At 32.1% G+C, this 14,366-nt stretch overlaps 1 protein-coding gene across 1 annotated transcript in view; it reads right to left on the reverse strand.

Annotated features, from left to right (window-relative positions):
• TECRL (trans-2,3-enoyl-CoA reductase like) overlaps positions 1-2,549 on the reverse strand; it is a gene marked incomplete at both ends in the record, with an annotated part of 92,007 nt that extends 89,458 nt beyond the window's left edge. The window contains one exon of the mRNA XM_082837904.1: positions 2,316-2,549. Coding sequence (XP_082694030.1) covers positions 2,316-2,549 — 234 coding nt within the window. The remainder of the gene's footprint in view (positions 1-2,315) is intronic.
• Positions 2,550-14,366: the final 11,817 nt, after the last annotated feature.

Below are 14,366 nucleotides of genomic sequence, written 5' to 3' on the forward strand. Positions count from 1 at the left end.
TATAGCTGTTAATTTGTCCAAGAAAAATACAATATATTGGACAACAAACAAAATGTTTCTCATGTTTACAATCATTAAGCAAAAAAAAAAGTAAACTAATCCAGATTATTTTTTCTTTTAAATGTCTTGCCATTATTATGAGACACTATTATGAGATATTATTTATGAGACAGTTTTAAATTACAAAGCTAAAACAAGACAAAACAAAATTTGTGCTGCTGACAAGTCAGAGATTTGGATGCAGTAAGTTGCACATCAGATGGTGTTGATTGTGCAATAAAGTCTGTGAGGAATCCAAAATTAATCTCTAGCTAGTCTACTGAGTTTCCCTAAAGGTTTGCCACTGGAGATGCAATTACCAGGACTCTTAAAGTTCAAGTGTAACCAAATCCTTACCTCGAAAGAATGATGGCTTTCTGCATGCTTAAATTTTGTGCAGTTTAATTAATACCTAAAAATGTAAAGCTCCATGTCTTAGCTTCAAATAAATCTCAAAAACAGAAATGTTAAATGTACTAGGAAAATATTTAGTAGCCCAACATTTTCTCATTACTTTAAAGAGATTTTGTGTCAACATTTAGACACATATCAGAAAAGACACAACCAGCCTCATTTTAGAATTTTGGTCTTTGGAAATCCTTGACCAGTATAATATCTATTCCACTTATTGTTTTATTCCCCTTCATTTCATTGTATTTTCCTTCTAAGTTTTAAATTTTCAGTAGTGAGAAACTGCAAACATCAACAACCTCTGGATGATAATTTTATTTTTAAAATTCTATGGATGTAGAAAAAAAACTTATGGTTACCAGGGGATAAGATGGGGGGATAAATTGGGAGATTGGGATTGACATATACACACTACTATTTATAAAATAGATAACTAATAAGAACCTGCTTTGTAGCACAGGGAACTCTATTCAATACTCTGTAATGGCCTATATGGGAAAATAATCTAAATAAAAAAGAGTGGATATATGTATATGTATAACTGATTCACATTGCTGTATACCTGAAACTAACAAAACATTGTAAATCAGCTATACTTCAATTAAAAAAAGTCTTATTCCTGTATGATATAAAAATACATTTTACTGAGATACTTAAATGGTAACATGCCTGAAGTTTGTAATTTAAAGGTCTATTATACATAATTCATATTTATCATTTATACATGGCCCCAGTGGTACTATAGAAAAGAATATGATTTAGAGTTGCAAAGAAATGGTTTTGAATTTCATATTTTCCACATATGACCTACATGAACTTGTAAAAGGTCTGTATTTTTCATTTCCATATGTAAATAAAAGTTAATATTACACGAGTAATAGGCTGGTCATAGTGTTATAATTACTAAATAAGAAAGTATTATTATCTTCTTGGCAATTAAAAGCAAGTAAACAATTTCTTCTCTTTTCCTCTTATCCGGAAACACAGCTAGAGCATAGATAAATGGAATCAGTGATTGAACTTTAATTTTAGAACAACAGAAAAAAACTTATTCAACCTGTCTGTAAAGCAAAATAAAGATATGTCTTATTAAAAATGTCAATCTTTCTCATAATAAATTGAAATACTAATGTTTTTTCAAACTTTAGGAAAACTGAAAATGACTGGAATATTGTACATACACATGTATATCTACAATACACACATATATTTGTTTTTTTAATTTTGTAACCTAGGAAGTATATATCTTATCTTTCCTTAGTGAAACATTGATATGTGATATGAATATAGAGGAATAGCATATTAAGCAAGACTTTTTTTTTAGGAACTTAAACATTGTAGTTTTGAAATGAGTTAACTTTTCATAAAAAGTGAAATGGTTATATTTCAAGACAGTTAAATCAATTATAAATAATTTTCAAATGACTAGATTTTATCACATATGCTAAATATTACTTTTAATAACTTTGGGGCCTTTTGCTTGCTGTTTTCTACAAACACTATTAAGACTGAAAATTTGAATATGCAAGGAAGCGCATGAATAGAAAGACTTTTTGTCATGTAGGCTGAGAAGGTGAGCACTAAAATTTTACCTGCTGCCAATGGCCAATGTTAGGAGGAAAACCAAAACCTAATAATTATTAGCTACCATTTAAATTGAGTATGAAAATTCAGTGAATATTTTCTACTGAAACAAAGTATATAAAGTATACTTTAAAGTATATTATAAAGTATCCATCCCACTCATCTTAAAATTAATATTAAAATCCAGAGATACATTTTGGTATTGCCTTATCAGCATTAAGCAAGTGATCAGTAATCTTTGGGGCAAAAAAGAGAATTTTAAATAAATAAATGAAACTCACCTTGTCCACAATACATATCTGCTTTCTGGTTTGAGCATCAAGTATTTCAATCTCAAAGTGAGTAGTTTTTGAATGTTTAACTGCTGGAGTTGATCTTAGAGGGCCTGCTGAGAGTATAAATTGCGACAAAGAGTGAAAATTTCTCAGGTCATTCTTCAGCATGGACCGTGTAGCTCCTGGGGAAGTTAATTCTCTCTTGCGTTCTGAAGCAAGGAACTTGTGCCTTTTGAACATTGTGTGAACTACCAGGAGAATCTGTCCTGTCAACAGGAGACACTTGCAAGTGTGTTCCCTTCAAACAATTTAAATACTGCTGGTGAAACCTGGAAAGGTCAAGTGGCATGCAATTCCAAGAGTTCAGTTTTATTTAGCAGGCTTGAAAACAATGACTGATCTCTTTCTATATATAACACACTATTGTGAATTGCTGCAATGTAGATTACTTGACCAGCATTGGAATTATTTCTAGCTTTCTCCTTTTATCTCTGCTTCTTAATATGGCCAGTAGTATCTGAAATTCCAAAGTAAGATAAGAATAGACAAGAGTTTTATCTCTGAATTCTGGATACACTAATCTTTAAACACATATATTATTATTCACACATTCACATGTAGATGTATTTAAAATTAGCTTATTGCTATCTTATAGTTAGATTTTAAAATACCTAGTACATTATTACATAACAACATTTTTTGGTAAATGCTGCCTAGGATAAAGATTTGTGCCATGTTTTGAATGCACACATATACATCTTATAGAAAGCAGACAAGTTCTTCATTCCATACAGGGAGTAGAAAATTGGCAAATCATCTATGAGATTGGAATATATAGAGAGGAACTTTATAATTTAAGGAAAAGGAAGTAAACCTTATTTTAACATTTTTATGCACATTACATCATAAGGAGATCATTAAGTTTATATACAAAATCAGTACTAAACATCACATTTATCACAAAACTAGGTTATGGCAAATTCAAATAATCTCAGAATGAACACTGAAAAGTGATAAATTAGAAAGAAGGGTTTGTGAAAGATTCCTGGTACTCTGAGACCTGTAAATCTGATGAAGAAACAACTGACAAAAATCCAAACTGCAGTGTCACTGATTCAAAGGAATATTACAGGAAAATATTCTGGGATGTTATTTTCAATGAAAACATGAAAAGGGAAATGGCTACAACAGTAGATGGGGAAATCTAAATATCTACATTAAACTAATCTTTACTTTTATAATTAAATAAAATAATGTAGTTTTAAAAATTTGGACTACACATTATGTGCTGGAGATTCACTTACACATTGTTCAGTTATCATTTTCCTACTCTAGACCACCAGCACACTCAATATTTATTATTAAAAATAGAAGACAGGGATGTATGTGTATATATATTTGCATGCGCACGCGCACACACACACACACACACACACACACACACTGTCAATTTTATCACCCCAGTTGTTCAGGACTTTAAACTTGGGATTACCCTTAACATTTCCCTTTCTCCCACACCTAAGATCTAATCCATCAGAAATCCAGAACACAATCTTGTCACCATCTCCATAGCTAACTTCAAAGCATCAATCTCACCTGTATTGCTTTTCCAAACTGATCTCCCTTTGTCAATATTGTTCAATTTATAGTCTCTTTATAAGGCAGCCGCTAGTGATCAATCCTTATATTAAAACAGGTAATGCAATTATCTGCTTAACGCACTGTTTGGGGATTCCTATTTTATGTAATGAAAAAGCCAAATTTCTCTGTAAACGTCTACAAGGCTCTGCATCATCAGCATTTTTTTTTTTTTTTGCGGTACGCGGACCTCTCACTGTTGTGGCCTCTCCCATTGCGGAGCACAGGCTCCGGACGCGCAGGCTCAGTGGCCATGGCTCACGGGCCCAGCCGCTCCGCAGCATGTGGGATCTTCCCGGACCGGAGCACGAACCCGTGTCCCCTGCATCGGCAGGCGGACTCTCACCACTGAGCCACCAGGGAAGCCCCATCAGCGTTTTTTAATATCTCTGATCTCATTCTCTAATCTATCCACAGTGCTCAGAACAGTGTCTGGCACACAGCAGGTGCCTAATACATATGTATTAAACAAATAATCAACTAATAAATAATCGAACAATAAATGTATCTTAACGGTGTAGGCAGAATGATGTAAATTAATTGCATGCTGAGGTAAACTACTAGCACATTATAGCAAGGTAACATAACTGTGCAACCCATATAATATAATCTTCAGAGATAGTTTCTATTTAAAAAAAAAAAGAAGAGAATAGTTGAAGGACACAGGTGCCAAACTGCAAGAGCTCCCATTGCCAACACTGGAATAATTCAAGTAAGAACATAAATACTGATGATAATATATTCTAACTCAAAGAACAGTGTAAATATCTGTGAGTCCATACTGTTATAAATAAGTGATTGAATAAATAATAGATAAATTGGGACAAGGGGTGAAATTTTCATATACAAGAATTGCAAATTATATATAAAAATCTCCCCTTGAATGTGGGTTTCATTTAAGTAACACAATGAATGGAAGTGGAAAATAGAAGCTTTATGGTGGAAAAACCTGGCAGGCAAACAGCATTTTAACCTAGAGGCCAAGTCTAATATCACCACGAAGAGTCATGCTGATATCATGTACCAACTGATATCATGAGGTGAGGGCACTTCACCTCTGGGGTATTCTTCCAAAAGTTTATTACCTCAGTCTAACCATGAGAAAATATCAGACAAACACAAATTGAGGGATGTTCTACAAAAATACCTAATATTCTCTCAAACTGTCAAGAATATAAAAAATGAGGAAAAATTGAGATACTGTGGCAGATCAAAAGAGACTATGTAAAGACATGAATAAAAATGCAATGTGGTATCCTGATTGTTTTCTGGAAGAGAAAATAAATGAATAGAGAATCCAGTAAAATAAGAATAACATCTGAAGTTTAATTAATGGTATTATACCAATATTAATTTCTGAGTTTTGATCAAGGTTATGCAAGATGTTAAGATAGGGGAAACAGTAAAAACTACACAAAAAACTTCCTTTTCAATGTTTTTGTAAAATTATTCTAAAGTAAAAGGTATGAAGTAAACATATACTGACACATGCAAAAAAAATGGCATTATTTAAAAGGAGAAAATTGTAGATTTTTGTCTGCTGGTCACCTAAGTTAAAAATTTTGGAAGAGAATAAAAAACATTTCAGATATTGTGCTATTTATTGTTTCATTTTGTATTTTGAAGTAGCTTTAAAAATAAAATGTTTTATATATGCTAAGGTGTTCTTTTAAGATTATTGCTAAATACATCATAATGAAATTAATACCATGAATTACTATTTGTTTAATACTAGACCTGGCATACCACTTTAAACTAGATTGCAGTTTAAATATATTTATAATAGAAAATTATTATAAAACAATGTAGCATAAAACAGGAATCTTTATTCCAATTGCATTTACTTACAGTAAAACGTGAAGAGGGGGGCTTACAATATCATTTTTCTTTATCCTCATATTTTTCATTTTTTTGACAGAAAGCATATCATTTCAATTTATTTTCCATTTGAAGTGCTACTTCTTATGAGATCATTAAAAATAATTAATAGACATTTTTAGAGCAGTTTTAGTTCAAACAAAAATTGGGCAGTTAAAAATGTGGAGTTTCCATATATTTATTCTCTTCCTTCCCAATACACTATACATCCTATTATTAATATCTTGCATTAATGTGAAAACATTTGTTACAATTGATGAAACAATATTGATAGATATTTATGAATTAAAGTCCATACTTCATTTTAGAGTTTAGTCTTGGTGTTTTAGGACTAAACTAAAGTTCTATGACTTTTGACAAATGGATAAATTCATGTATCCACCATGATAGCATCATACAGAATAGTTTCACTGACCTGAGAATGTCCTGTGCTCTACCTTTTCATCCCTCTCTGCACTCCTTCTGAATTCATGGCAAACACTGATATTTTTACTGTCTTTGTAGTTTTGCCTTTTCCAGAATATCATTAGTTGGAATCATACAGTATGTAATGTTTTCAGACTGGCTTCTTTCACTTAACAATATGCATTTAAAATTAGAGCTTTTTTAAAAATCACTGAATAATACCCCATTATATGAATGTACCACAGTTTACTTATTCATTCATCTATTGAAGGACATCTTCGTTGTTGCCATGAACATTTGTGTTCAGGTTTATGTATGAGTATAATTTCAATTTATTTGGGTAAAGAACTGAGAGTGTGATTGCTTAATTGAACGGTAGGCCTATGTTTAGCTTTGTATGAAACTGTCAGACTGCCTTCCAAAATGGTTGTACCATTTTGCATTCCTACCAGCAGTGAATGAGAGTTCCTGTTGCGCCACATCCTCCACAATGTTTGGTATTATCACTGTTGCTGGAATTTGGCCATTCTAATAAGTGTGTTGTGGTATCTCATTGTTTAAATATGCAATTCTCTAATGAAAAATGATGTAGAGCATCTTTTCTTATGCTTATTTGCCATCTGTACATCTTTGGTGAGGTGTCTGTCCAGATCTCTTGTCCATATTGTAATTGCTTTTTTTTCCCCTGCTGTTGATTTTTGAGAGTTCTTTTGTATTTTGGATATAAGTCCTTTATCATATATGTGTTTTCCACATCCCTTCTACCTGTTTGTCTTGTTTTCTAATTCTCTTAAGAGTATCTTTTGCAGAGCAAGGGTTTTAAATTTTAATGACTCCAACTTACCACTTTTTCTCATTCATGGACTGGGCTTTTGGTGTGTTGTTTTCTATAAATTGTATTGTTTTGCATTTTACATTTATGTCTATGATCCATTTTGAGTTAATGTATGTGAAAGATAAAAGGTCTGTGAATAGATTTATTTTCTTTTTGCATGTGGGTTTCGAGCTGTCCCAGTACCATTTGTTGGAAAGACTATCCTTTCTCCATTGACCTGCCTATAATTGCTTGATTATACTTGTGTGGGTCTATTTCTAGGCTGTCTATTCTGTTCCACTGATCTATCTGTCTACTCTTTTGCCAACACCACATCATCCTTATTATGGTAACTTCATAATAAGTCTTAATGTCTGGTAATGTTGGCCCTCCGACTTTGTTCTTCTTCAATATTGAGGGTCTTCTGTTTCTTAGTTCAGTTTTTATGATAGATATGCCATGTATTTCCAAAATTGCATTGTGTATTTTCTAATTCATAGTCTCTTAAATTTGAACATCTCCATGTTAACAATGAATATTCTTATAAAATTATAATATTGGGAATTTACAGAATTGATACACTTTTGCTATGAATCAATGACAAAGATGTAAAAAGAAAGGACATTATGCCCATCATTGGATAAATTGTTCTCAGCCATTTTTCTAGAGAGTAGTTCATTTCTCTGTATTTACATTTTTTGTTGATACTTTAGTCAAGTAATGGAGATTGTAATTATCCAAACATATTTGTGATATTTAACCACCACAGCATAAAATTCATGAGGCAAAGATCAGATCTAATTTTGTCCATCACTCTACCTTCAAGGCATAGTATAATTCCTGGCATATACTAAGTCCTCAACATTGTTTGTTGAATGAATAAATCATCATGTGAATAAATTTTCCTCTTTAAGTTGAGATACTAATCAATGACATCACAATAAGGTAGTCACTGGACTCCTTTGATAATAGAAAGAACTTCATGATAAGACCTATGTCTTTAATCTGTACTGTCTCCTGAGTAAATCCTCAAAGACACTAAACCTGGAGTTAATTGGGTGAAAAAGAAAGAAATAGGAAGCCAAAGACCAACCACTTGTCATGGATATTTTTTGGTCAATGTTCATAAGAAAATTTTATATATAAGGTACAAAGAATTCGATTTTAGGAAGTTAAGGTGGGAGCAGAATATTAAAATAAACATCAAATCATACTGTACTTGGACCTAGGCAAATATATAAGCAAGTAATATGTGTCTAGCAAATAACATATTTAGTAGAAATAGTATGGGTTCAAGAAGTTCCTTGTAATATTTAAATAGCTATGTGATGTCAAGCTTTCCATTAGCAGTCACATTTTGATAACATTATGCATTTTGCAAGACTCTTATGATATATAGTCAGACAATGCATATAAAGTAAATAGAGAAGTTTCTGAAAAATGGAGGGTGTTCAATATACACATACAACATACATTTTCAGTGTTGGTTTGCAAAATCAGATTTATACCTCCCAAAATCAGATCTATGCTTTTCTTTCCCATCACCCTACTCAAGCATTCAGATTATTCCTCTTCTCTACTTTTCTAAATCTAAATGGTTACAGTCACTGGAAAGTGAAATTTACTCATAATTACCACACTGATGGGTGGACAGATTTCTAACCTAGTTCAATTGACTCCTTAAAATATCTGCAAGTATATTTATCAACCTCTTCCTCTATAAAGTTTATATAGTCTTATTTTTTTCTCTAATTTTCTCAATTTTAATGACACCAATGAACTATGAAATGGGCTCTGAATAGGCAGGCTAAAGGCAGATAGAAAGGATTTCACTAATATGAAAATAAATTATTTTCTGAGTCTCCAGAGGATATGAGTTTTCCCAAAAGAATATTTTATATCCTGATTTATTACACAAGGTTCTTAAAGTCCTGAAACTTCTAAGTGGTTAAAACCACTGATGTTAACATTTGAACTAATAGATAATCATTGAAACATTTTATATAATAATTGAGTATTTATTTTGGTTATATGAAATAAATTACTTGTAATAAAGGAAAGGATTAAGAGAGAAACAGGTGTTCTTACCATGACAAAGTTTCAGTTTTACATTTTTGACCAACATTAGGATAGTTGGTCTAAAACAGTCATCAATAAGAAATAATGATGAATAAATTAATTCAGATTATAGATAAATAATAGTTGTTCTATCTAAAAAGACTGAAACGTAGGGGAAAGAACTCTGGAGTTAAATTCAGAGCTGTAGATTCTTGGTCTAACTCTGCCAATGTCTGCTGTGTGATACTGGATAAACTGGGAAATCTCTCTTAATACTGGTTGTATCATTCATAAAATGAACGCACGCTCAGAATGATATCTAATGGTACTTCGAACTATAATATCCAAGTAATATTTATAAGTTTGTTTCCTGTTTAAAATCAGCTGTAATAAAAAATACAAATAGAAATAAGATCTGCATAGTAGTCTTGCCCTCACAAAGTTATTGTACCGTTAAAATAATGTTTGTGAAAATGAACCGTGAAATCCTATACATTATTAGTAATTAATAAATTAGACTGGAATGGAAGTCTCTGTATTTCACTAAGACTATGGTGAACTAAATGGTTTCCTGAAAAGTGAATCAATTGAACAGAGATTTAATCATTGTTTTAAATTGAGGAAAGCATAGTCTCATCTTGTGTGTACAAGGTTCAAGTTTCTTGTAAAATTAAAATATCTGTAGAAAAGTAAAAGTAAAAAGGAGGAGGAACTTACTTCATATTCAGTTTCAAGCAGACCATGTATTTCTATTTAACTTGTCTCTGTTTTTTTTTTTAATTTTGAGTTCAGTATTTACCAAAATGTTTTCTTTGGGCCATTTACATAAATTACAAACTCACCACAAACCATTTAATCTCAGTCTTTAACTCAGCTCTGCCTTCTTCATTTATCCTTGATTGCACACAATGTTTTCATTAAGGCAGTTGGCTATGCCCTCTCCTGTGTTCTCTGATTCATCCCTGGAGAGTTTCCAGACATTCAGGCTTGCCCTTCCCAGAGTCTGCCATGCGATTGCAGTTGTTCTCTGATGTGTGTTGGCAAGTGCTGTCCTTTATTTTGGGAGCTGAGGCCATGCCTATTCCTCCTCCTGTATGGACTATAGAGTTTCTTTCTCAATGTTGAAAGAAAAACTTGAAAAAAAAAATCCAAATACTCGGGGTCTATATATATTTAGAAACAAACACATACACTTTCTAGGCAGTTTTATCTCTACTTTGGTAAGTTGTGAGGAAATCATGGTCAAACAAAAAGTTTTCCATTTGAGTAATAAGAACTCAGCTGTATTATGTACAGCTTCTTTCTTCATTGGGCTTGGGGGATTGAGGCCAGCACATTTTTTGGTTTCATAGATATTCAAGAAAACTTAAAAACATCAGAAAGATAAGAATGAGACAGTACAAACAGAGTGAGGGTATTAACTCTTCATCCTCATAATTTAAAAGTCAGTAATATTATTTTTATTTAGATTTTTCATGCACATTTCAAATAATTTAAGTAGCATGACCTGAGATGTTTGAGGTGCATTTTCAAGTTGAGGGAGAGAGGTTGACTAGCACTATTTGAAACATTATCTTGTCTGGTGATTCTCTGGAGTTGTAATGTTGTTTTCATTTTTATACATTTTATGCCACAAGATTTGCATAATCTATTTAGAAAACAGCAGAAGTTATGCTTGTAGTGAAGTATTTGGTATTCACAGAATAATAGTCAGTGACCATGTGAGGCATATTATGGTTCAGGCAATATACTCAGTGCTTATCCACATAGCAACTGTATTATATAGTTTTTATTATAGATGCAGAAAGAGTCACGGAGAATTTAAGTAACTTCACCAAAGTGAATAGTCAAAAAGTGGCATAGGGCTTCCCTGGTGGCGCAGTGGTTGAGAGTCCGCCTGCTGATGCAGGGGACACGGGTTCATGCCCCGGTCCGGGAGGATGCTACATGCCGCAGAGCGGCTGGGCCCGTGAGCCATGGCCGTTGAGCCTGTGTCCCGTTGGCAACGGGAGAGGCCACAACAGTGAGAGGCCCATGTACTGCAAAGGAAAAAAAAAGAAAGTGGCATAGTCACAAACCAGTCCAAGTTCTTAATCACTTTCCAGCATCACATTTTATGACCACATACATACACATACAGAGCTAAATACGTATGTAGGGATCTATTATTTGTCATTGCATAGTTAAAGTCATTCAATAAGCTACATGTATACACTATCAAAATATAAATGTGGCTGAAAAATGATCAACACACATTTTGCAATGGCAAACACACAATATCATCTATGTGTGAGTATATCTGTGCTTACAAATGCATGTGTGTGTGTGTGTGTGTGTGTGTGTGTGTGATATCTTAGAACAATTGGTGCTGCTCTTTGGGGAGCTTGCTCTTAACGAAATAACAAACATAATGTCCCTTGACATATATATAGGCTTATGCTTCTCTGACTTCAATTCACTCTAAACTTGATGCATGAGTCGGTTTTCCTGCCATTCCTACATCCTAGCCATTCTGGAATGTACTTGAGCCATAGTGATATCTAGAGTTACACAATTTTCTTAAGGACTAAAATAGGCCATCACAGGATCCTTCTGTTTACTATATAATGAAATTAAACTGCAGCATACTCAGAGCCATGTTATTTTGTCTTTTGATTTGGTATATTATGCAGTTTCTCTAAAGGAATTGTATTTTCTTTAAATATCAGTATTTATCTTAACCTGTTTTTGAAAGGATACAGCACAATACCTAGTGTGTAGTATAGAAGGTGCTCAAAAAAATTTAATGAATGTACAAATGAATGACAATATAAAAATTATGCTTAAGATGGTATAAAATAATGGGTAAGATATAGTTTTATGTTAATAAGTACAGTGAATATCAATATTGGGTTAGATTGTATGTGGGACCAGAATATTCCTTTGATTATATTAGCAAAGAAACATCCAGTCAAGAATAGTCATACTCTGTAGAGAACAATGTATGGATATCAAGGGGGGAAGGAGGAGGTGGGATGGATTGGGAGATTGGGATTGACATATATACACTACTATGTATAAAATAGATAACTAATGAGAACTAACTGTATAGCACAGGGAACTCTACTCAATGCTCTGTGGTGACCTAAATAGGAAGGAAAACCATAAAAGAGGGGATATACGTATATGTATAGCTGATTCTTTGCTGTACAGTGAAACTAACACAATATTGTAAAGCAACTGTACCTCAGTAAAAAAAAAAAAAGAAAAGAAAAGAAAAGAAAACAGAAGAGTCATACTCAAACTCTGCCATTTCTGTCTCCTGGTAGAATGTACTGAAAATAGATGAATTAAGCAATATCATATATCAGAAAGATATAAAATTCAGGATTTTTATTGTATCTCCTTACTTATTGGTCTATGCAATTACATAAATAGTGAAGAATGACAATTCTTTACAGTAGAATATCAAGTAATAAGGAATAACAGAACCACAAAAACACCATTTTGCTATCATCATATTAAAATTTTTCTGGCAAGAATCTTCAATGGACAATAAAACATGATATTTACATAGTTTCAACGTGTCTATCAAATAATCACAGATTAAAGAGGGAAAGCGGTAATGTTTCATTGAAGAAATCTGGGAGCCATCACCATAAGTGATCTATATTAACATCAACAAAATACCATAAACTGATATCTTGTATCTCCTGATATGATATACTGAGAAGGCTATATTAATTCTGTAGTACTCTTTCCATAAATAATTGTTCACTTTAATCATAAAGAAATATCAGATAAAAATAAATAAGACATCTGAACTAAATTCCTCAAAATTACAATGTAAAATAATTACTAAATAGCTGTTTCAGATGAAGAAAAACTAAAGAAACATGAAAAATAATTAGTATTTACTTCTCAATTGGATGCAGGATAAGGTAGATATTAGTGTAATGCTATAAAGGATGAATCTGAGATAAATGAAGACACATTGAACTGTATATTAAATAATATCTTTGTAAAAATAGTTAATGTTCTAAGTTGAATAATTTTTAACATAATTATGTAAGAAAGTGTACTTGGGAAATAAATGCTGAATTATATAGGAAGAAAGCGCCTTGATGTTTGGAACTAAATCTCAAATAGTTTTAGGAAAATAAAATGTATTTATTACAAGTCAAAAAATGGTAAATCTTCGTTAAGGATGTTCTTTATATTATTATTGTTACTCTTTAACCTTGTAACTACTTAAAAATAAGAAGTACTTCTGGTATAAATGAAAAAGGCTCAAACTATATGACTCAAAAGAGATGAAGAATAAATATATAAGGCTACAAACTTTTAATTTAAAATGTATTTCTCATTTGCAATGAGATTAAATGGAAAAAAATAGTAGGGATCTGGAGTTTTCCTCCAGGTATCCATGGCATCTTGCAATTTTTAACCTCCTAGTAAGTGTATTAGTAGCTTTGTTTCCTGGCTTGTCTTCAGAGCAATGAGTTTCACTGTTATGACATTACATCATTTATATTTTAGTGGAGTCTACACATAATGGGCACTTTAGAATAAAGTATAGAAATGAGTGATTACCATAAAATTACTATGAAATTTACATTGCACCAATACCTTATACCAGGAACTGTGAAAAATGCCATAAATTGTTTTTCTTCTAATTTAGTTATTTCTCTTGACTCTTTTCTTCTGTTTGTAAATAGTAAATCTGCAGGATGATTTTATAAACACTCTAAAGTTGGTTCTAAATATCACATAGGTCATCAGCTAAGTGATGAATATTAATGTGCTTATTATTTCACTTCTGATTGATATAACACAATTTAAAATCTTTCTATAAACAAGTATGTGTCTGTTAACATTATTTTACATCTATTCAAGTTTATGTAACAAACCAGTATTATGTCTATTAACTTTCTTGTTAATAAATCTTATTATTATGCCTGTCGACCTTAAAAGCACTTAAACTGAATACATTACTGAAAATTAAACTAAAATTTTTAAAGGTTAAATGCTAATGAAAAAGGGAAGTGCATATGTGTATATATGTAAATGTGATAATATTCATATATATAAAACTATGTATAAAATGTGTTCTTAATAATAAAAGTTAACAGAAGATTATGTGTTATAAAATCATTTCTCTTCTGCTCAATATGTATAGTAAGAGACTTTGTTTGGAAAGGGCTAATCCGTACATTTTGCCACCCACTCCTGACCCATCTGTATTTAACTGGACATATCTGAGTGTCTGGAACTTTCTCATTTTC

The sequence above is a fragment of the Leucopleurus acutus genome (genome assembly GCF_964270905.1).
Source record: "Leucopleurus acutus genome assembly, chromosome: 4".
NCBI lineage: Eukaryota > Metazoa > Chordata > Mammalia > Artiodactyla > Delphinidae > Leucopleurus > Leucopleurus acutus.